This window comes from Rhinoraja longicauda, chromosome 3 (genome assembly GCF_053455715.1).
Source record: "Rhinoraja longicauda isolate Sanriku21f chromosome 3, sRhiLon1.1, whole genome shotgun sequence".
Classification (NCBI taxonomy): domain Eukaryota; kingdom Metazoa; phylum Chordata; class Chondrichthyes; order Rajiformes; family Arhynchobatidae; genus Rhinoraja; species Rhinoraja longicauda.
Genome location: NC_135955.1, coordinates 48,201,702 through 48,227,442, shown reverse-complemented (window position 1 = coordinate 48,227,442; position 25,741 = coordinate 48,201,702). Strand labels below are relative to the sequence as shown.

General features: G+C 41.0%; 1 protein-coding gene across 3 annotated transcripts in view; it reads right to left on the bottom strand.

Annotated features, from left to right (window-relative positions):
* Nucleotides 1–25,741, bottom strand: part of LOC144592392 (coiled-coil domain-containing protein 192-like) — a 49,429-nt gene that overhangs the window by 18,389 nt on the left and 5,299 nt on the right. For 2 of the 3 annotated variants that reach the window (XM_078396957.1, XM_078396958.1), the window contains exons 3-4: nucleotides 18,759–18,863; nucleotides 10,535–10,666 (exon numbers count right to left, since the gene is read on the bottom strand). In XM_078396957.1, coding sequence (XP_078253083.1) covers nucleotides 10,535–10,666; nucleotides 18,759–18,863 — 237 coding nt within the window. Of the gene's footprint in view, nucleotides 1–1,059; nucleotides 1,117–10,534; nucleotides 10,667–18,758; nucleotides 18,864–25,741 lie in introns of all 3 variants that reach the window. The other variant, XM_078396956.1, reaches the window with a different exon arrangement.

The following is a 25,741-nucleotide window of genomic DNA, read 5'->3' as shown; positions in this document are numbered from 1 at the left end:
ATAGATATGGAAAAAATGTTAAGCTACTCAAATCCACCAGAAAGCCCAAAGAGAAATCATTGTTCATAGCTTAACACTGTTATGCCAAGGACGAATGGTCACTGGGAACCCCCCCCCCCCCCCCCCACCCCCATGCATTACATATGTATATTCTTAAATTTGTTAGGTCCCCAAACAAGATAAAATTTTGGCAACATAATGTCTCCTGGAGATTCAAGGAGTAATCCAAATTGTTTTGTGCAATATCTCAATGCCATTCAGCTAGTCCAAGGGATAGTAGATGGGAGTGTGTCAGGATAGATTGAAATACATGAGATCCATTGCAGGGAAACAAGCCACGCATCCTGTAGGTTATGTTCCATGCATGCTTCTTCCAACACTCATTCATCTAATCTTGGCCGTGCAACCTCCCATTCCTTTCCCCCATTGTGGTTATCTAGCTCTCCTTAAGTGTAATTATTCAATTGACCGCAGTCACTCCCTGTGCCAGGGATTTCCACGTTCTTACTGCTATTTAGATAAAAAAGTAACTCTTGGTTTCCAATTGGATTAATTAGAAATTATCTTAACTTTGCAGCACTAGTTTTGGTCTCCCTCATACATAAAACTATTCTCTTTTTTTTTTCCAAAGAACCCCAGGCAGCTTTGCCTATTCAATCATGATTGATAGCCCATCAGTTCCAGAATCATAAAGGGACATATGCCATTTATGAAAGGATGGACACTGTTTGGTTTGGCAATGCCCCAGTTCACCAAATATTCCTGCTATGTGTTCTCTGAGATTGCTGAATTATTCCTATGTGCAAATAGCACTCAGGTGAGTGCTACTGGCTCATGTGAAAGACCCAGCAGCAAGAAGCATCCCTTGCAGAAAATCCAGATTGAACATGACAAATCATAACTCACAGAACATCTTGAGAGTCTATTAATATCAGATTATTTGAGAGGATTGCTAATTTGTGAAATACAAGATTTAAATGCATTTTCAGTGGTGTATAAATTGCAGCTGATAACAATTTCTGATAATCTAATTGAATGATTGGAAATTAATATACTTACTAATTGTACCAATTGTACATTGGAACATTTATTTTCTGCTTCTAACCTCTTGATATACTACAAAACAAAAAAAGAAATGCAGGTTTATAATACATAGTCTCCTTAGAGTCATAAAGTGATACAGTGTGGAAACAGGCCCTTTGGCCCACACGGGCCAACAATGTCCCAGCTACACTAGTCCCACATGCCTGTGCTTGATCAAAATACCCATGGGAATGAAGGCAAGTTGGAAAATTGATGTTCGAGGGTTGTTATTGTGATTAGGTATCTATGACTAATGGTGTTCCAATGAGATCAGTGCTGGGAGTCTGTGTTTGTAATATACATGAATGATTTGAATTTGGATGTCGGTGGCATGATTAGTAAACCTGTGGATGCAACTAATATTGGTGGTATTATTGACAGTGTGGAGGGCAATCTTATGCCTCAGGGTGACATCCTGTGTTGGTGAAATGGGCTGAGAAATGGCTGATGGAGTTCAATCCTGATCATGTGAGGTGATGCATTTTGGGAACACTAATGAAGCAAGGATATACACAATGGGAGTATTAAAATATTGAGAGAATTTGGTGTGCGGGTTGGCACCCCAAGTGGATAACATGGTAATGAATGCATATAAGATGTTGGCCTTTATTAAGTAATAGAATTTAATACAAGAACTAGGACGTTATGCCCCAACGTTATGAAACATTGGTCTGACCTTAGCTAGAATACAGTGTGCAGTTCTGATCATAACATTACAGGAAGGGTGTGATAGCCCTGGAGAGGGTACAGAGGAGATTCCCTAGGATGTTGCCTGTGATGGAGCATTTTTGTAATGAAGAAAGACAGGCGAGGTTAGGATTTTTTTCCCCTAGTGTGAAGGTGGTTAAAAGGAGACATGAATGAACATATTATATATAAAATTCAGAGGGTTACAGATGGGGTAAACTGCGAGTTTTTTCCTCTTATCAAAAGTGAACAAAACTGGAGAGCATAGATTTTACATATAAAATTATAAAAGGACTGGACAAGCTAGATGCAGGAAAAATATTCCCAATGTTGGGTGAGTCCAGAACCAGGGGCCACAGTCTCAGAATAAAGGGGAGGCCATTTAAAACTGAGGTGAGAAAAAAATCACCCAGAGAGTTGTGAATTTGTGGAATTCTCTGCCACAGAGGGCAGTGGAGGCCAAATCACTGGATGGATTAAGAGAGAGTTAGATGGAGCTCTAGGGGCTAGTGGAATCAAGGGATATGGGGAGAAGGCAAGCACGGGTTATTGATTGGGGACGATCAGCCATGATCACAATGAATGCCGGTGCTGGCTCGAAGGGCCGAATGGCCTCCTCCTGCACCTATTTTCTATGTTTCTATGATTCAGGGGAAGAGACAAGAGAAAAAAAGGAGATCTGAGGGGGACTTTTTCATCTAAACAGTGGTATGTGGAATGCCATGTCAGAGACAGTGGTGGAAGCAGGGTCGCTGACAACATTGAAGAGGTGTCTGTATGAGCACATGAATTGCCCAGGCCTTGAATGCTACAAGTCACATGCTGGAAGATGTGATTTCAATGGATGGACGACACCCATTGGTCAGTGTGAACATGGTGGGTCGAATGATCTGTTTCTTGGCTGAGTAACTCTAACTCCATAAATATTGATTTCAGAGCAACCACAAGGTTAGAGGAAGAAAATATAGTAATAACTGTAAATGTAACATTAGTTTTTAAATTGCTCCTGTAAATAATACATATTAGACTAAAATGATCAAATTAATTATAAATTCCCAATAATAAAAAGGGGTGTTAAAGACAAAATTGTCTTAAACTGTCTATATTAAAGAACATTAAAAAAAAATCAGGCTACTATGGTCAACTGACATTTAACCAATGTTGATTAAAAATCTAAGACTAGAAATTCATTGGAATCACGCCAAAAATCTGATGCTGCAGTGTTGGCTTAACCTCGAGTTCAGCAATGAGTGCACATTTCTGCACATTTCAGCACATATCAGAAAGTTTGTCTCTTGAATTTTTTATCACAATTTTAACTTGCCTTACTTATTTTCCATTAAAATTCTCCCAAACTATATCAACAGTAGTGGCTATTCCCAAAATTTGTTTATAGTGAAATTTTCAAGGTCACTAAACAACCAGGTTTTTACTCACTGAAATTGTTCTTTTAAAATGCCCAACACTCAAGCTGTGCTACTTGGCCTCACTGAGATATGTGAGTTGCTGTGAACTCAAAGATAAACTCTTATGTGAGCTGGTTGCTTTGATCACTCTGTTTCATTGCCTCGGGTTCATTGCAGGCGGCTGCTGTTGATCTATGCCACATCTCACTTACTGCTGCATAAGGAGATCACTTAAGCTTACTGACGGAGGAAGAGCAAATTATCTACTTTTTCTTCAGACAATATTTGCTGGCTTGCATGCTTGCTCAGAGCAGTGTTCATGGACTGCACTGTTATCCTCACAAAGTCCTCTTTTCAGGCATACCCCTGCTATGGTTTCAATGGGCCTCGATGGTCCCCTTCCTTAAGTACGATACAATAAAACCTTATTCATCGCCAGAGGGAAATTGGTCTGTCAACAGTCACAACACACAAGGTACACAAAAACTTTAAATTAAAAGTGCAAAAAAAAAAGAAAAGGCCAAGCGACTGTTTGCTGGCTGCCGTGTGCACAGTGACTAAACTGTAACGAACAACAAACGAACACAGGCTTATCCTCTGGGCAGAGGATTCTAAAACTAGAGTGCCCACCCTCCCCACCGGGTCCCCCACTGTTCTTTAAAGCGTTCCCCCCACGACGGGTCCACCATTGTTCATCACGGCGGTCCCCCCACGCCGGGTCCCCATTGTCTTCCCCGCCCCACCCCCCACCCCCACCTCCACCGAGGTTCCCGCTGCCACCGAGGTTCCCTGCCGCCACAGAGGCTCCCCTTGCCGCTGAGATCCCATCACCGCCGAAGCTCCTGTTGCCATCGAGACATAAGGTGCCGCCGAGTCTGCCGCTGCCACCGCTGAGGCTCCTATCGCTGCCGCTGTCTTTGACCCAGGGAGGCCTCGCTGCCTGGCTTCTCCGCAGTCCCCTGGGAGGACTGTGGGGCGAGTTGGGCCTACCGGGGCGAGTTCCGGGTGTCACTCCGCTCGTCGGCGCCACGGTTGTTCAGCAGGTGGATCGGGCCCGCGCGGTTCCCCGGGACAATCCCGCCATGCTCGCGGCTCCCCCGGACACCCCGCCACCCACCAGGCTCCACATGTCCTACTGCAAGCACTATTCTTTAATACCCAGATTGCTTTAATGCCTGTGATTCGAGAGACCCCAGTGCTTGTTATAACTATGAAGGACAAAAGTAAGTACAGGAAAATTATAGAACTAGAGACACAAGACTGCAGATGCTAGAATCTTAAGAACCTTGACCCTTCTTCATTCAGATCAATCTAATATAGTCAGCAGCAATTTTCAGTTGGCCTCTTTAAATGTGCGGATCTACCAATGATGGGATATTAATCCAAGGCCACAGCCAGATGGCATCCATGCCAGGCAAAAGACACTGGGAGCACAAGCGAGTGCCAGAAGAGTAAGATGATCTTTATAAATTTACTAGACCAAGTGGACCCGTTGGGCCCAAACCTCTCCTGCATTCGTGCAGCACCCTCTCCCCCCCAACTCCCCCCGCCCCCCACTCCCTCGATCCCCCTTCCCCTCCCTCCCTCCCCCCTCCTTCCTACCCCCCTCCCTCCCCCTTTCTCCCCCCCTCCTTCCCACTCCACCCTCCTTCCCCCCTCCCTTCCCCCCTCCCTCCCACTCTTTCCTTCCCTCCCTCCCTTCCCTCCCACACCCGCTCCTTCCCTCCCCCCCCCTCCCCTTCCCCTAACGCCCAGCCCCACGGCCGCTGCTGCTGCCTTTCCTCTTGGCCCACTTCGGGCTCACGGTTACCCAGTTACGTCCAGGCCCAGGCTCTGGCTGCTTCCCCTGGCACCAGGCCTGGCTCTCCTGCCGCTACGGAGCCGGCAAACCCGCCCCCAAGAGACAGGCGGCCGAGCCCTGCTCGTTCCCGAGATCAACGGGCCCCAACTGCACAGGCGCGGACGCGTTTGTTCTGCGCGTCATGGTGCACCAGTCATTGAAAGCAAGCATGCAGGTGCAGCAGGCAGTGAAGAAAGCGAATGGTATGTTGGCATTCATAGCAAGAGGATTTGAGTTTAGGAGCAGGGAGGTTCTGCTGCAGTTGTACAGGGCCTTGGTGAGACCGCACCTGGAGTATTGTGTGCAGTTTTGGTCTCCTAACTTGAGGAAAGACGTTCTTGCCTTAGAGGGAGTACAGAGAAGGTTCACCAGATTGATCCCTGGGATGGCGGGACTTACATATGAGGAAAGACTAGATAGACTGGGCTTGTACTCGCTGGAATTTAGAAGACTGAGGGGGGATCTTATAGAAACATATAAAATTCTTAAGGGGTTGGAGAGGCTAGATGCGGGAAGATTGTTCCCGATGTTGGGGGAGTCCAGAACCAGGGGTCACAGCTTAAGGATAAGGGGGAAGTCTTTTAGGACCGAGATGAGAAAACATTTCTTCACACAGAGAGTGGTGAGTCTGTGGAATTCTCTGCCACAGAAGGTAGTTGAGGCCAGTTCATTGGCTATATTTAAGAGGGAGTTAGATGTGGCCCTTTTTGCTAAAGGGATCAGGGGGTATGGAGAGAAGGCAGGTACAGGCTACTGAGCTGAATGATCAGCCATGATCATATTGAATGGCGGTGCAGGCTCGAAGGGCCAAATGGCCTACTCCTGCACCTATTTTTTATGTTTCTATGTTTCTATGCGTCAGGCATTTTACATAAGTGCCAGATCAACGGGGCCCAAACTGCGCATTACGTTTTTAAAAACTTTAAAATGCGATTAACTTAAAAAATATAACACCTATTTGAATGAAACTTCATCCATAGCACCACATGACAATGGTGAGTACGGCGGGCCTAAAATTGTCACACTATAGTGTACCGTTTTGGATGTAGTTCAGGAACAAACAAACAAACCAGAGTTTTAGTACATAAATTATCGGCACCCTTATAAACCCAAGGAGCAGGAATTCAAATAAATCTTGTGCTGCTCCTTCCTCAGGCTTCACCTTGATGCCCTACTGGGACTCCCCTTCCAGGACCACATGGATCGCATTGGATATCACTTCATCTAGATAGTCTTCAATTTCTCATCAACCACCCAGTACTATAATTCGCAAATTAGTATTACATATTAATGCTTGCCTATTTAGATCAATGGGTCATTTTGCCACATTTCCATCCAGAAGGTAAATTTTCCATGACAACCCCAAACAGCAAGTTAGCTTCTAATGTTCTATGACAGTTCAAATGAGAAATTACTATTATTTGGCTTCTGGAAAAGATGATTCAGCCACACTAATATGGGTAAATTCTATTCAAGAAGTCATTTGGTCAATATTGTGAATCTTGATTATGAAAAGATGCCAGGGTAAGTGCTATTAAAAGAAATTGAATCCTGGGAGATTATTGGGCAGATTAAATAAGAAACTGTGATAGCTGAGAAGTATACGAAACTGGTGGGTGAAAATGATTTGCATGCTGAGAATGTTATCTGAAGAAGGACTCCTGGATTTCCTATATATTTCTACATCCGGTTAACAAACTTACATTGCCGTTTGTGGACATCAAGTAGTCATGATTGGTATTTATATGAATGTAAGTTTAATTTTTCTTCAATTGCTACCATGTCTGCCAAAACCAAGATTTTAACATTTAAGAGTAAGGACCAACTTAAATGTTGATGCTTGTAATTTGTAACATGCTCGTGTTTAAGAATAATTTCTCAATGAAGCTGGATTCAAGTTCTAAGAGAAATCTGTAAATTTATCTTTTGGGATGAAAATTAATAATAACAATCATTTTTGTACACTGTTGCCTAAAAAAATAGCTGTGATGGTGCATTATGCTCTGCCTCCATAAGTCATTCTATTGTATTCACTCTTGTCTACAGTTTGAATTTTTAAGCAGCTATATTTCCACAAAATCATTCTTTGAACATGTTCATACTGTCATTTTCAGAAGCCAGTGTTCAAGAGCGTACCCAATAAACATGTATGTTTAGATACAAACATACCATTGATCATCACTGGTGTTTTTCTTTCATTCAGTTTTCACTGGAAAATCAAGTAGATAAAAGTGACAAAGTTCATCTGGAACATTTCTCAGTGTGACTGGGGAAGGAAAATTCTTTGCTAGTTTAGATAACAAAATACAATCATTGCAAAAGCACACTGGGAGATCTGGCTCAGTAATTCATAATTCAATCCTAATGCCTCCATGATGCTGACAATATCATATGTTGTGAGTTGCAGCAAACCTCTCAGATTAAAATGCCGCAGATCAGAAACAAATTGAGAAATGTTGTGAAAATGAAGGTAAGTGCTCTCATTGGTCACCCATATGAGATCAGAATAGTTAAAGTTACAATATTCCAAGAATCATTTTCATTAAAAATGTTATGGAGGTGTGTAAATTCTTCCTTCAATCTATCCTTAAGTCAAATTTATTGCCATATGCACAAGTATGGTGAGGTGCAGGTACAATAAAAATCTTTCTTGCACAGTAACATCACTGGCACATAGATTCAGACAGCACAAAAAAACATAACGTGTAGGAAGGAACTGCAGATGCTGGTTTACATCAAAGATCCACACAAAATGCAAGTAACTCATAAGGTCATACGGAATAGGAGTAGAATTAGGCCATTCGGCCCATCAAGTCTACTCCGCCATTCAATCATGACTGCTCTATCTTTCCCTCTTAACCCCATTCTCCTGCCTTCTCCTTATAACCTCTGACTTCTGTACTAATCAAGAATCTATCTATCTCTGCCTCAAAAATATTCACTGACTTGGCCTCTACAGCCTTCTATTGCAAAGTATTCCACAGAATCCCTCTTGACTCAAGAAATTTCTCCTCATCTCCTTCCTAAAAGAAAGTCCTTTAATTCTGACCTCTAGTCCTAAACTCTCCCACTAGTGGAAATATCCTCTTCACATCCACTCTCTCGAAGCAGGTCAGGCAGCATCTCTGGACAAAAGGATAAGGTGACTGAGAGTCTAAAGAAGGGGCTCAACCTGAAGTGTCACCTTTCCTTTTCTCCAGAGATGCTGCCTGTCTTGCTAAGTTACTCCAGAATTTTGTGTCTATCGTCCACAGAAAAACATAAATTCTACAAGACAGTGAAAAGAAAAACACAGCAAAAAACAGAAGAACCTAAGTTCCAGACTTCGATAATCATCAACAATTTCTTCAAGCAAGGATTTGGAAATGCAAAGTTTCCATCCCCCTATATTATTTACTTTAAACAGTTCAATAAACTCTATAATACGAGAGGACATCCTGCTGCAAGTCCTCTAATGAATTCATAAACAAGCACACAAAATAAGTTTGCACTCAATATTTTTCATTTTAATCTCAAAATCCTTTCTTTGCCAACTCCTTTCAAAATTTGTTGCAGAAAAAAAGGTTTTGCATATAGTTAATATTTTGAACAGAAAAGTGAAAGTGCCAAATACAAATTGGAAGAACAGCACCTTTTGTTTGGGCAGCTTATGAATATTGATTTCTCGGTATGAATATTGATTTCTCTAACTTTGAGTAACCCTTGCGTTCCCTCTCACCCCATCTCTCCCTCCCCCCCCCCCCCCACCAACCCGTACAAGGTTCACTGTCGTCCTGAGGAGTTTCATTGTCTGTAACTTGTTTTCACCGAGCCCATAGCTAACAATGGCCTGTTTTCTTTATCATTGTTACTTTTTTGCTTATCTTTCATTAATTTGTTCTATATCTCTCCATATCACCATCTATATCTCTCATTTCCCTTTCTCCTGACTCTGTCTAAAGAAGGATCTTGACCCGAAACGTCACCTGTTCCTTTTCTCCAGAGATACTGGCTGACCCACTGAGCTACTCCAGCTTTATGTGCCTACCTCCTATCAGACCTCTGAACTATCTTTAAATGGACCTTATCGCTCACTAAATGTAATACGTCTAATCCCCTGTATCTGAACAATATGGACAGTTTGATCGTTTAGTCTTTTCTTTGACTGGTTAGCAATGCAACAAAATGTTTTTCACTGTACCTTGGTAGACATGACAAAAATAAATTAAACCAAACTAAAGCACTGATGAGTACCTTGATGGTGTCTGTGTAGACATGAAATGCTTTATTCTTAGTTTTCTGAATTTACAGAACAAAATGACTAAATGGGCAGGTCGATCAACACCTCTTTTCCATTACGAAGGTCATAAGTCATAAGTAATAGAAGAATTAGGCCATTCGGCCCATCAAGTCTACTCCATCATTCAATCATGGCTGATCTATCTCTCCCTCCTAACCCCATTCTCCTGCCTTCTCCCCATAACCTCTGACACCCGTACTAATCAAGAATCTATCTAACTCTGCTTTAAAAATATCCATTGACTTGGCCTCCACAGCCTTCTGTGGCAAAGAATTCCACAGATTCACCACCCTCTGAATAAAGAAATTCCTTCTCATCACCTTCCTAAATGAAATTCTGAGGCTATGACCTCTCATCCTAGACTCTCCAACTAGTGGACACATCCTCTCCACATCCACTCTATCCAACCCTTTCACTATTTGGTACATTTCAAAGAGGTCCCCCCATTCTTCCACACTCCAGCGAGTTCAAGCCCAGTGCTGTCAAATGCTCATCATAGATTAATCTACACATTCCCAGGATCATTCTTGTAAACCTCCTCTAGACCCTCTCCAGGGCCAGCACGTCCTTCCTCAGATATGGTGCCCAAAATTGCTCACAATACTCCAGATGCAGCCTGACCAATGCCTTAGAGCCTCAGCATTACATTCCTGGTTTTGTATTCTAGCCCTCTTGAAATAAATGTGTTTGCCTTCTTTACTACCTATTTGACTTGTAGATTAACTTTTTTGGAATCCTGTACCAGCACTCCCAAGTCCCTTTGCACCTCCGATTTCTGGAATCCCTCCCTATTTAGAAAATAGCCTACGCCTTTATTCCTACCACCAAAATGCATGACTCCACACTTTGCTACACTATATTCCATTGGCCACTTCTCTGCCCACTCTCCCAACCTGTCCAGGTCCTTCTGCAGAGTCCCTGTTTTCTCTGCACTACCTGACCTTCCACCTATTTTCGGATCATCCGTAAACTTGGCCACAAAGCCTTCAATCTCCTCATCCAAATCATTCATATACAACGTGAAGAGTCACGGCCCCAGCACCGACCCCTGCGGAACTTTGCTAGTCATTGGCAGCCAACCAGAGAAAGCCCCCTTTATACAAAGGATAATTTGACCTCGGTTGACCCATATTTGGCCAATTTATTCAGAAGTCGATTATTTAAAGTGTCGATTGGATCTTTTTTACAAAAAGCAAACAAAGGTAAATTATATTCATACAAGAGGAATGCTCACCACACCTTGTCCTTGGCACTTAGTGTTTCTTCATATAATCCTGTGGACTTTAATTTGTTTCTAATGCTCTCCAACTGCTCTTCCAACCACATGACTTTGTCGCTGAGCTCTATTTTACACATTTCCATTTCAGCCAGCTGTAATAGAAACAAAAATACAAAACAGTTCTTGGGTTTTCCTTTAGTAATAATAGCTACATTTCTCACAATAAACCACTTTCATTTATGTAAGCAAATATTACACCAACATGCTTCAGTTTTCACTTGAAGCACATCAGTTTATGGCTAGATATGTTCTAATGCAGAATTGTCAATGTCGTAGTGATGTTGCTCGTGAAGATGGCACCGGAGAGAGACAGTGTTTTTAGGTAGTTTGCAGAACAACTACAGGTATATAATAATGTTTTGACCTTCTAAGGCTGAAATCTGCAACCAGACATACAGCAGTAGGATACCGGCTTTTAAGCTTGTTAAATGCATTAATGATCTTACTATCACCCAACAGAACTGATAGATTTGGGCGAATCCAACTCCCTGGAACACAAGCACAGCAACTGGAAGTATCAGGAAGGTCTTCATTGTGCCAGAAGATAGTCCCAGAGAGACCACCAGGTAGGACTGAAGTGCTAGGGCATACGAACCTCTCCCTCTCCAGCATTCTTCTGGTGGTTGTGCAATCGCTCCAAATCACGAAATGGCATAACCCGACGCCTTCCTCGTCATCATTGGGAACTTAAACGAGGTTAGCTTAAAGCACTGCCGAATTACCATCATTATATCACTTTCAATACCAGAGGACGTAGCACATTCAACTACAACTGCCATCAGAGCATTTACCACTCCATCCCTCGTCCACACTTTGGAAAATCTGAATACCTGGCTGTGCTTCTTTCCTCGTATAGACAGGGACCGAAGAATGTTCCACTAGCGAAGAGGACTTGGCAGGAAAAGCAGTGGAGCGGTTATGGGTGTTTTGTGTCATTAGACTGGGCTATGTACACAGATTCATCAGCAGACTTGAATGAATATGCCACAACCGTCACCAACTTTGTAAAGAAACGCTTGGACAAGTATGTGCCTGCAAAAATATCCTGAGTCTTTCCCAAGCAGAAACCATAGATGAACTAGCAGATTTGCAATCCAATGAAGACTAGATATGTGTCAGTCCGGACTAGCGATCCAGAGTCATACAAGTAGTCCAGGTACGACCTCCTGAAGGCTATACTGAGCCTGGAGAGACAATTCCGGATGAAGCAGGAGTCACAGACGGACACTCGACAACTGCAGCAAGACTTAATTTCAGTTCCTACAAACCAAAACCAGGTAGCCTAAGTGCAACGACGTATCACTTTCAGGTGAGGTCAATGCCTTTATGCACCCTTGAAAGAGAGAACAATGACACACCAATACGAGCCCGGACAGCTCCTGATAACCCTGTGATCTCAGCCATAGTGAGGGCATCCTTCTAGAGGATGAATCCACACAAAGTGTCCAGTCCAAACAGTGTACCTTGTTGACTAAAGACCTGTGCAAACAAGCAGGCTGGAGATTTAAGAACAACTTCAATCTCTTGCTTCTGCAGTCTGAGCTTCTCGTCTGTTTTAAAAGGACATTTATTGTACCAGTACCCTAGAAGGCACAGTAACCTACCTCAATGATTACTGTCACTGAATAACTATCATTCATGAAAAAAGTATATTTCCTATTATTTTCACATTGAGGTCTGACCACACAATCCTTTAGAGCATGAGGTGAATGTAACTAAAGTAATGTTACCTTTACACTACTGAGGCACAGTGAAAAGCTATTGTGTTGCATGCTATCCAATCAAATTAAATACTAATTAGGTGGCGCAGAACAATGGTTGCCTGCCTCGCCTTGGTTCCATGCTGTATGTCCCTCATGTGTATCATCGGAGGAGGTACATACCTCCAAGCGTGTAGAATTCACCACCGTGATATTCCTCTGATAAAATTCACAGGTTCTAATATTTTTGATAAAAATAATGCAAAAAGAATTGGTATTTGTGTGTGTTTGCCAACCACAATATACATGAAATATTAAGCAGCAAAATACCTGTGGGTAAACAAAGCATTAAATATTTGCTAAATAGGTCAATACGTTCAGTATTTTTTCGGCAGTGGAATTGCCAAATAAATATTTGGAACATATACTGGTCCTGAAAGTCCAACTGTACAAGTAATATGTTTATTTGGTTGCTTATAGTGATAACATCTATCACAATAGAGTGTTGATGATATGGATAATCCTCCTGCCAGTCAAGCTTGGTGACCACAGTGCACTGAGTGAATGTAATTGATTTCATGTAAATACAGAATCTGTATCCATCTTCCATCCAATGATCTTGCTTTTATTGGGAGAAATTGCTGCTGTTTCTATTCCCATGCTTTATACAGTCTCCTTTATTTCTTAATTCACTATGCATTAAACAAAATGAATGTACTGTTTTCAGTGAGCCAAAAGCATAGTTTCATCAGTTAAATATTACTTTTATTCACGGCATTAGGATATTTCACAGTTTATTTTTGGATCAATGTCTGTATTTATTTGTTTAATCCAGGATTGACCACTCACAGCACAGATTTAAACCAAAGTCACTTTTTTATGTTTTACATCATTTGTTCAAGAGAATTTTCTCATACAGCATCATTGTGTTCAGTCAATAAAATAACCAAAGATTGAAAAATAATTTATTCACAGAGAAGCAAACTATTAATTTACAATTATTAAATTAATTACAACTAGCCTGGAATATACATATCTTAACCAATTAGGATTTTTTTCTGTTTGAAACACTGTGCGTAATCCACAATGGAATTATTTGTAAGAGATTGATCCAAAATATTAGGACCAATGAATTTGGTCAGATGAATGTCAAGGTAGTCAATTCTACACACTTGGAGGTATGTGAAAATTTAATCGGATGCATCTCCTCTGATGATACACTAACCAATATGTTGGCTGGGCAATATTTATTTGTAATTCAAGGTGTATCCTGTTTTCAAAATGATGAATTTCCTTCCTGCATTATGATTTTATGGTGCAGACACCACTACATATCCCTGAGATCCGATTTCTAACAGAATAACAAAACTGTTAAAAATAGGATTGAAAACATGTGGTTTCTACATTTTAAATACTTTTAAAATCACAGATGGGTTCACAGATTGAGGTAGTTATACAACATGGAAACAGGCCCTTTGGCCCAACTCATCCACACTGATCAAAATGCCTATTTAAGGTATATCCATTTGCCTCTGCTTGGTCCAATCCCTCTGAACCTTTCCTATTCACATATCTGTCCAAATGTTCCTTTAAACATTGTAATTATACCTGCCTCTATCTCTATTTTTGGCACCTCTATTTTCTGTGTGAAAAACAACCCCCTCAGATCCCCATGATTATTTTCCATTCCTACCAGAAACCTATGCCCTCTGGTGTTAGATCTCCCTATTACTCCCAACTGCTGTACAGAGTGCCATGGCCTATGAAGACAAGAATGCCATATACCTTCATCATCACCTTGACTCAATGCTGCCACTTTCAGGGATGTACATATCTTCCTTGTTCTTTCTGTTCAACAATATTCCCTGTCCCCCCTGCCATTCAAAATGTATGCCTTGGCCTGGCTTAACTTATTAAAATCCATCACTTTGCAATTCTCTGAACTAAATTTCAATTGCCATTTCTTTGCGCTCTTTCCCAGTTAAACAATATTCCGTTGTAACATGCTGTGAGCCTTGCATCAATGGTGAGAAAGTTACTAGAAGGAATTCTGAGAGATAGAATCTATTTTCAATTGAAAGGTAAGAACTGACGAAGGATAGCCATTAGACAATCTCCTTCACTGTCTACTATACCACTAATTTTAGAGGTAATTGCTGACACAAAGTCCCACGAGTTTGGTGATAAGCTTAGATAGTATAATGATATTAAAGGCAGAGCTGTAGTCCATGAATAGGAGTCTGACGTAGGTGTCTCTCTTATCCAGGTGTTCTAGGGATGCATGTAGGGCTAAGTCGATGGCATCATGTGTGGACCTGTTGTGTCGGTAGGCGATCAGCAGTGGATCAAGGGCGCTGAGTAGACTGGATTTAATGTGTTCCATAACTAGCCTCTCAAAACATTTCATGATGGTGGATGTCAAGGCCACTGGATGATAGTCATTTAGGCATGAAGTCTTGCTTTTTTTCGGCACTGGGATGATGGTGGTCTTCATGAAGCAAGTGGGTACCTCAGAAAGGAGTACGAAGAGATTAAAGATGTCCGCGAATACTCCTGCTAGCTGGTCCAAGCAGCTACTAAGGACATGGCCAGGAACTCCGTCTGGGCCAGTTGCTTTTCATGGTTTTGCCCTCAGGAAGGCCGATCTAACCTTTGCTAGTCACCCTGGGGAGAGGCACACTGGAGTCTGAAGGGCCAGGTGTCACCACCCAGTTGGCGTTCTGCTCGAAGCGAGAATAGAAAGCATTCAGTTCATCGGGTAGGATTGCACTATCACCAATGATATTGCCTGATCTTGCGTTGCAGCCAGTTATGTTATTCAGACCTTGCCACATTCTCCGTGTGTCCGAGTGATTATACTGGGACTCAAGTTTGTCACGGTCTTGTCTCTCGGCATCCAGCTGTTGGGTACCAAGGCAAAATCAAAACATCTGATAGATCGAGCAGGCATCCTGGCAGACATACTGCCACATATGTGAAGAACTGGCATTGTGGCAATGGATGTTGTTAGTTACTTTAAAGAAGCTGTCCAGAAATTTGACAAGTAAGCGACTGAGATGTCCAATAGAATAACATGTGATAATTTCCAGAACTTTATTTCCAGAACACAATGTTTTTGATCCTATACATTTCTATGTCTCAAAACAAAAGCTTCTCAAAAACATTTTTAAATGTGGGTGTGGAAAATCTATCAACCATCTGTGAAAAAGGTTTGAATGTAAATAAAGTTTGAGTGGTTCTGTAAAGTTCCTACATTTCTTATTAATGCGATTCAGGCATGTCATGTAGTTTGGAATAATGTGCAAACAATTTTCTTTCCTCTGTGAGCAAGAAGGAAAGGATGTAGAAGCTGTAATGTTTTTTCTTCAAAAAAAGTTTCTGACATGAACACAAATACTGTATGGTGTCTCCACATGTTGACAAATGACACACAACAAAGAATACCTTTCTCCAGAGAGGGGTGAGAATGTGTAACACCTATCCTGAAGCCCATTTAAGTCAAATAATTTAGGGAAAGGCATGAATGAGATAGGAATAATGGATTATACTATAGAGTTAAATAAGAAATGATGAAATGATGAAATGAAGCTGTATGGAAAGAGAAGAAAATTAATCAATGAAATGTTTCACCGATCTCTGAACAAGGTTTCCCACATGTTATCATAAATAGTTTGCTATCATTTATGCCATGAAATCTGTTTATTATGTGATGGACTGCCAAGTAATCTAAAGAAACCTGGTAAACCAAGCCTGAAATGGAATACATAAGGGAATAAACACCACTTTGCAGTGGGATGTACCTTTTGTTAAAATTTGTCATTACAGCACTAAAGAATAGGTATATCACTTATTTCTTAGGGACATATTGAGGATTAGACTCTCTCTGACTACCTCAGACATTCCACCAAAAACAACGAAAAAATTCATCCTCTAGCCAGACTGATTAGCTTTGAGTATCAAGGTTTAGCTCATCAGCATATCAATCAAACTTAGATTGAAAATCTGCTCTTTTCCTTGATGTGTTGGGCTTGGCTCTTCTGATAGATGTATTATTTAGGAACCATCCATCATCAAGTTGGGAATTGCTGATGATTATGCTCCACCACTGCTTAATGGTTAATCTTCCTCGCAATCCATCAGAATGGAGGATGTTTTGCTTCCATTCCCATATTATGTGCTATGAAGTGCATAATGTGACACCCAAGGCACTTCCTCAGTTGGCCCTCAGCTGGCTTCAGGGTTGGCAAGAGGGTAGTTTGTGAGATGCTGTTCTCCTTCTACTGCCTATGCAGGACTTTGGTGTGTACTCAGTGAATGGCCTCAAAGTTCTCAATGTCATCACAAACGCTCCTCCACTATGAGTCAGATTCCCACAAATCGGTGGGGATGAAAAGTTAAAAAGAATGGCAGATGCTAGAAATCTGAAGTAAAAACAGAAAATGCTAGCAAAACCCAACAGGTCAGGAAGCGTCTGTGCAAAGAGAAAGAGTCAATGTTTTAGGTCTGAGATCCATCAGGAGGGAATATTGCACTTTGTCGTAAACTTTGAGAACATGCTTGAAGCATAGCAATCTCCTCCCATGTTAGAACTTGGAGCAGTCCAGTGTTGGCTTCATTCACTTCATCAAGGTGTGAACGATATCCCCTTTGCAATTTAACTAGGATCTCAGTGCTGTTAATGTTAACCTGGGGGACGTTCTTTGGCTCATCGCTCCAGAGAATTGGAAGGATTTTATGGAGTCAATGTTAGTGGTATTTTTCCAATGCCTTTTGTTGTCTGCTGTTGGGCCGTCCAAGCCTCAGAAACAAATAGGACAGTACAGTCTGAAATTGTGAACTTCAATTCCCTTTCCTTAATTGGCCAAAGACTGTGATGACACACCAAAGGCAGTTGTAAATTTCAACAGTGTGGCTGCCGATGTGGGAAATGGTCCATATTTTCCAGTAAACACTATAATACCATTGAGTTTAGTTTATCTGAATAGCTTCTTGACTTAAATCAGCTTGTTGAGTTAAATCAATATTAAGTCAAAAGAAATCCTAAAATGTTAACAATTCAGAAGTCAAATTCAACTTCATATCAATTTTAGAAAATAAATTAATATATGAATCCTTGTAGACTGCATGATAAAAGTCCCACCTTGTTACAGAATTATTACATTGAAAACAGTGAGAAAATTATAATGAACAAATAACAAATTATGGCATTATTGAATATAATTGATTACCAAATGTTTCAATGTATTTTTGACTTTCCAAATCAATAAATTGATCCAATCTTTACAAGGTCCTTCAAATTAAATTTCCACTCTTAATGATAAATTTACTGACACTCAAATAAACCCAATCCTACCTTAACACAATGCAATGATGTAACTTCTGCCACTTACGTTAACTGCATTAGTATTAACATGACTCACTACTATAAGTGGAGTATTATCTCCACTTATAGTGGGGGGAACATATCAGAAAAAGTATGTGATTTTGTTGTAGGACAGAATATCAACATAAAGACAGCAACAGCAAGCCATTCAGCAAGGAAGATTTCAACCCAAATTTTAAATCACCTAAATTTAATTTGTTTAACTGTACTTCTGGCTTTGTTTCTACAAAGTATGGCATATTTGTAGCCTATCTGCATTCTTTGGGCCCAGATGTAAATGTGTTATTAAATAATAATACCCTAACAAATGGAATATTTTCAAATGTTGTAAGAATATTGACTCTGAAAAGAGAACACGACAAAGGCCAGATTATTAATATTTCATGACACAGCTATATCTTCTCTTTAGACTGGTAATCCAATAGTATAACAGTGACAACCACCATTAGATCTGCAATCGTCAGTTTGATTCACTTGCTATATATTGGTGCCTTTATTATTGAATTTAATGGTAATAGAAAAGGGTTAGTGCCACTGACTTCCCCCATAAGCAATGAGAGTTTAAGCATGAGATGCAGTTTTTGTTTTGCAGGCGAAAAGGTGCCAGTATTCATGCAACCATTAATGCAACGCCATTGGCTACCACTTTACTGACACGTACCGTGAGTAAAAAAGCATTGATGAGATGGCTGTACTTCACCTACAATCTAGATCTGCTAATTGACACAATGAATTGTAAAATGAAGAAGTGTTTTAATCACTGTGATGCTGAACAGCAGATGTTCAAATTGTAAATCTAACTTTAAAGGGATTTTGATCTCATTGTGGACAAATGTTTTAAAAGTAAGAACAATCACCTCAAAATTAATTAGCATTTAAATTTAATGTGTGTTTGGCATGACATCACTGCAGAACCTGATGTCTAAATGGCCAATTGATCCCTTTGTCTATATATTTTTTTAATTTTCCCCCTTTTAGATTGATTGCTGTAGATACAGTATATGTTCAGCTTATAAAAATGGCTTTGGTGCGCAGTAAAAGAAAAGATGGATTAACTTTACATTTCTAAAATACTGTTTAACAAACTATAACATTGTTTACCTCTTTTGCAAATGTTCTTGCTTTTTCCTCTGCCTCTTGAAGTCTGCTTTCAAGTTCTGATGTTTCTAGGACAGAACCAATCTGCGAGAAGTTCAAACCTTTTATCTGAAAAAGTAAATCAAAGATTAAAAAAGTAGACCAAAAAGTAAATTAGTTTACATCATGTGGCTTACTATCTCCACAAAGGTGATATTTTCATTTCAAATATCACAAAGGTTTGTTGCGGAATATTCATGTTATTTTTGAACAGCACATCCATCCGGCAAATCAAAAGACTCAACAGAGATGCATGATGAACAATCAGATCGCCTCATGCATAGAGAAAATAAGGGTCTGTAGAATAAGTTGAAGAACAAGGTTTATGCAGATCCATTGGGCTGGGTTAATTGATGGTGATTCCATCATCATCAATTGCTGGCTAGCTCCAGTATGTCTGCAAAGACTTTCCATCAGATGAAAGGTTATTCACCTCAAATGTTTGTTCTGTTTTTCTCCACAGATGTTGTCTGACCTGTTGATCTTTTCAAGCATTTTCTGTTTTTATTCCAATTTCAGCAATACAGTACTCCGTTACTTTTGATATGTCAAAAGATTAGATTACTGGCTAACATACTGTAACTGCCTAACTACTGTACCTGCTTGGTTAAATGATATGTTGAATAAACCCATACACAGATTCAACAATCATGGTTTTGTACCATTTCAAAAATATATATTTACAACCAAATTGTTCAAGCTCACATTTTTCAATGCTTCGAAATCATTCACCTAGCCCATTTATATTGCTTTGCAAAATTCTTTGAAATCCTCTTCACATTTCCACCTAGCTTCATATCATCAGCAGGTGTAGATATCGTATCTATTAATTTGACATTAATATAAATCGTGAATGATTGAGGGCCTAATGGTGATTCCTGCTTGTAACAAATAAACCCATCATCACGACTTAGACAAGAGCAATATACACGCAGTTATCCTCCTTTCCCATGTCCTGCATTCATGTCCAGTACACTGTTGAGGGAACACTGCTCAGTGCTGGAAAACAGACAGAAGAAGTAATGGAGTCCTTTCAGGAAAGGACTGGGCATTGATGCACGGCATGGGGAAGGAGGATATTGCTGTGAATACTCGCTCTTGTTTGAATTGCAAAGATAGGTTGATTATTTGATTAGGGAGTAGGCCTTGAATTTTGGGTGGGAAAGAAAGATTATAGTTGGGGATTAAGGTCAACAATTAGGTAAATGGTTGGGAGGGTAAGAGTTGGTAGTGAGGCATTCATCTCCAGGGACCTTAAATGGGGGGCCACCATCGACTCCACAGTCAAAAAGGCCCAACAGAGGATGTACTTCCTGCTGCAACTGAGGAGGCAATGACGGTCCAATTCTATACTGCTATCATTGAGTCCGCCCTCACCTTCTCCATCATGGTCTGGTTTGGCTCAGCCACCAAGCACAACATCCGGAGGCTGCAACGGATCGTTCAATCAGCTGAGAAGGTTGTTTGCTGCAATCTTCCCCCCGTTGACGAACTGTACACTGCAAGGGCCAGGAAGTGAGCGGGCAAGATCATCTCTGACCCTTCTCACCCCGGCTACAAAATCTTTGAAGCACTTCCCTCTGGAAGGCGACTCCGGACTGTCAAAGCAGCCACAGCCAGACATAAAAACAGCTTTTTTCCATGAGTAGTAGTTCTACTCAATAACCAAAGTCTGTAGTCTCTTTATTCACAAAATGCTGGAGTAACTCAGCAGGTCAGGCAGCATCTCGGGAGAGAAGGAATGGGTGACGTTTCGGGTCGAGACCCTTCTTCAGTAGTCTCTTTTTTGCTCTGGTTTATTTTCACCCACATGTTTAGACTGTACTGTGTATCCATATTGTTTTGATGTGGTTATGCTTTATTCGTAATTGTTAACTGTATGTTTGTGTTGTCATTTGTGAGCGGAGCACCAAGACACATTCCTTGTAGATGCACATACTTGGCCAATAAACGTATTCATTCATTCATTCATTCATTCATTCATTCATTCAATAGTGGTTTATTTGTCACACATGTAACTGAAATTATTTTTAGCATATATTACATATGCCGGCGCCGCCATTTTTGGCACCACTATTCAAAGTTCAAAGTCCTGTCGGCCGTTCTTACCAGTTTTGTGCCTGGGGGGGGGGGCACCTCCTGCAGCTAACCTTGAAGACGCTGGAGGCATTACTCCAGATCACCATCCTACTGGCCCACGCTCCACACATCTGATGTCTCCAGTCCTCAAAGTTATGCCTTTCGACAAGCCTTCAGGCGGGTTCCCAGACCTGCTGACAGACTAGCCTTATTCGGGCCCCGACGAGCCTTCGGGCGGGCTCCCGGTCTCGCCGACAGACGAGCCTTCGGCAGACTCCTGATTGTGCCATCCGACGAGCCTTCAGGTGGATTCCCGATCGGCCGACCGTTGAGCCTTCGGGTGAGGTCCTATTGACGGCCGAGCCTTCGGGCAAGGTCCTGTCAACCGCCGAGACTTTGGGCAAGGTCCTGCCGACCATCAAACTTTCTGAGTGGGCACCGCCCTAACCCACATTGCCGTTTTTATCTCCTTCCCAAAATCCATAAGCAGGACAGTTCTGGCAAACCCACTGTTTCTGCCTGCTCCTGCCCCACCAAACTCAAACCAAATACCTCAAATCTATCATCACCCCAGTTCAATCCCTTCCTACCTACATCCAAGACACCTCACACACTCAATGCTTCAACAACTTTCAATTCCTAGCCCCCATTACCTCATCTTTACCACGTAGTCTCTTTACACCTCCATTCCCCACCAAGACAGCCTTAGGGCCCTCTAGTTCTTTGTTGAACAGAGACCCAACCAGTTCCCTCAACTAACATTCTCCTCTGCCCACTCAGCAGTGGTGGCGATGGGAGACTTGGCGGCGGCAACGGGAGCCTCGCGGTCAATGAGGGGGGAGGGGAAGACAATGGGGACTCAGCATGGGGGAGACTGCCGTGAAGAACAATGGGGACCCAGCGTGGGGGGCACTCTGGTTTAGAATCCTCTGCCCAGGGGATAAGTCTATATTTGTTTGTTCATTTGTTCCAGTGAAGGCATTATGCACACGACAGCTAGCCAACAGTTGCTTGTCTTTTTCTTTTTGTTTTCACTTGTACCTTGTGTATTGTGACTGTCAGCAGACCACTTTCCCTCCGGGCATGAATAAAGTTTATCATATACGATATGTGTATAAACCTATCCTAGTGCTTGGGTCAGGCAGCATCTGTGGAGGAATTGGACAGATGACATTTCAGGCAGCTTTTGAATTTCTTCCGACTGCTTTGACTTTGAGGGCAGGGTTGAAGTTAGTAGTAAAGTTGATGAAGTCAATAAATTCTGCATGTGTGAACAAAACAGCACTGATGCAGTTGTCGATGTAGGGCAGAAAGAGTTGGGGAATAGTGCCGGGGTATGTTTGGAATAAGGAATATTTAATGTAGCCAATAAAAACAGACATAGCTGTGGACCATGTGAGGTTTATCAGAATGTAACCCCATCATAAGTTGAGGAGCAGGTGTATAAGAGAGTCAGAGACTTGTTCCTAATGCAATTAACCTCTGGAGGAATGTTGGGAGAAGTGGACGAATAAGTGAGTTCGGTATCTCAATAAACGCAAGGAATCATGGGATTTGTCAAAGGTCATTCGGGATAAAGGAAGGGCGTTGCTAGTGAACTTAATGGTTAATGCACACTGAAACAATGGTTGATAAATGATTAAATGAAATGAAAGAAATTAAGAGGTATGAACTTCTGTACATTTACTGATTGAGTTCTGGATTTCAGTTCATATCAAATCTGGTGGAACATAAAGTTGAACTTCCCATCAAAATGATCTAAAAGGGAAACAACATCTCATTTACACAGCAATGGAAGCAGTAAATTGCATAATGTTGCGCAGTGAAAATATCATCAATATGCGGAACTAAAGTGATGGGTAACGTGTTTTTCGGGATGTTAAACCACTTTAGACGACCTATGGCCTGTTCAACATGAATGCGGACAATGGCAACCTTCTTGATTTTGTGTACTTTTTCTCTGGTTATTTGCTGATAACCACCATTGGGAGGGGGAATCTCTAAATAGGCTTGGCGAAACATCAAATCTTCTTGAATGGAAAATCCTCAATCCGTCATTATACAATCCCCAGGATCAACTAAGTTCAAAAATCCACTCTTCCTAACAATGTATCAGATGATCGCCCACCCCAAACTTTTGATAAGAATGTGATCATGCCATTTGGGGCAATTCCAACCAATAGTTTCACAGTGTTGTGTTTCTTGTAGTCGGATCATGTCAAAGCCTGCAACTGTAGATGCCGTGGTCGTTCTATAAATATCTCTGTGCAGCCGAGAATGCATCTCAGTGCGGGGCATTTATTTATTATCTGTTTCGGCAGCATGGACCTTATCAAATCATAATCTGTAAGCATGTTCATTACATAGTGGTACGAGTTACCATGCAAAAGAAAAGGTGCAAGTATATTGAACTAACTTATACAATCACAAGATTATAACTGAAAATTACAATGTCAAATACGGATTTAAATTATCCAATGTAATGGGAATCAGAAGAGACATGATTAGTCAGGAGACTCGTGACTAAGTTTTGTACTACACAACTTCACTTACACATGCACATGCAGAACTCATTCAGAAGTCGACAAACGTGCATACAGCCCGTGGCCGTGGACTAGTATAGTAAGAGGTGAAAACCCCACAAATACTTTTCATATTATCCATTGATAGTTATAGAAATCATACATTTCATTTCATTCTCCCCCCCCCCCCCTCCCTCCACTCCAAACCAAAAACAATAAAAAATGGTTGTTGTTAATCGTCACGATCTTGTTCACTCAAGCGGGCCAGCAAGCGACCAAGGAAAAGCCAATTAAACCATCAAAATCATCGTAGTTTTATACAAATGAACCATAAATACACCATTAATAGTTTTGAAAGCAGTATTTTCTTATCTCGAAGAAGCAAAACTGGAAAATACGTATGAAACGCAAGTCTGTATACACACAGTAGCTCAGCTGGCGAGAATGTTTATCCCGAATGACCTATGACCTGGGCATGCGCAGTTGTAATACAGAACTCGCTTATTTGGACAATAAAAAGTAGAGAGCATGTTGAGTACAAATGGCCATTGAAGAGGTGCAACACACATTAAAGGTTAAATTAACAGGGATATTTTGTTGTGATTGGATGTTAACTAAAGAAGGTGTCACATCCATGTTGGTCAACTTAAATTGCTAAATATTTGCAGATTGATCAAGAAAATGCTCATGTAAGAAGTGCAACCTGAGTATTGGATGATGTAGATCAGATGTAATTTTGCTTAGGGCACAATATTCACTGTATGTGTTGTGGTTTGATATCATCCTGGAAAAGTTATCTCGATTGCTTCAACACATGCTTGAATAAACTGTTGAAGGAGAACAATATGACTGATAATGGAAGATTGCGGAGAAAATTAAACTCCCACAACACTAGTCCTGTTTCAAAGTATAATTGTCTCAACTTATCTCATACTGAAACTGTCAGCCAGGTTTTCTTTTATTTTAGTTTAGCTTAGTTTAGAGCTGCAGCATGGCAACATGCCCTTTGGCCCACCGAGTCCAAACAAACCATCAATCATCTCATTAGTTCTATGCTATCCCACTTTCTCATCCATTCCCGACATGTTAGGGGCAACTTTTTTACAGAGGTTAATTAACCTACAACCCCGCATGTCTTTGGGATCTATGCAATCCTTAAATTCAATTAATCAAGTATTTCTGAAGTCTCCCATTTCCCAGAAATCAATGTCATACAGTACAGAAACAGGCCCTTTGGCACAACTCATCTATGCTGACCATCCTGTCCAATCTTAGCAAGTCCCATTTTGCCGGCATTTGCCCCATTTTCCTTTCCTATCCTGTTGAAATGTCTTTTAAACACTGTTGTACCTGCCTCATCTACTTCCTTTCGCTGCTCATTGTATATACCCACCGTGCAATCAAAACCTCTAATGCCTACCAGTCATTTCCTGTCATGCGCCCACTACACTTATGTTTGGTGAATCACATCAACCCTCAACGCAGTAAAGATTCCATTTTTTAAATTAAGTAATTTGTTTTGTTCTCCTTCCATGATCCCAACTGTCTCTCTATCGCTCATATCTTTTAAATCTCTTCATCAGTTCTGCTAGTTTTAATCAATTATAGCCATACTCTCAGTTGTCTTACCCCTAGGTTCTGGAAATCTTTCATTGCCTCTGTATTTCCCCCACGCTCCTCTTATGAACTGTTCCTTAAAGCAAAATCATGGATACTTAGTCATACAGTACAGAAATAGGCTCATCAGCTCACCACATCCATGCTGACATTTGAGCATCTATCAATAATAATCCCAACCACCAGCACTTGATCTGTGGTGTTCTATAGCTCAGCAATTCATTTAGATATTTATTCAATTGTTATTTTTAGATATTTATTAAATATTTAGATATTTATTAAATATTGTGAGAGTCTATGCCTCCACCATCCCCGCCGGGTGAAACATTCTTCCTCAGATTTCCTCTAAACTTCCAACTTATCTTCTAAACCCTATCTTAATAAATCTGAACAGGAAAATCAAGAGGGCAAAAAATGGACATGAGATAGCTTTGGCAGATAAAGTAAAGGAGAATCCTAAAAGAATCCAAAAGATTAACCGGGGAGAGAATATGACCCCTGGGATCAATGTGGCGCCACAGGAGATGATTGAAAATCTCTCATAAATATTTACCGCAAAGAAGATAATGAAGGCTAAGAAATTAAGGGAATTAAATAGTGATATATTTGAACATTTCCACATTAGCTTAGTTTAGTCTATTGTCACGTGTACCAAGGTACAATGGAAAGCTTTGGTTGCGTGCTATCCAGTCAGCAGAAAGACAATACATGATTACAATCGAGCCATTT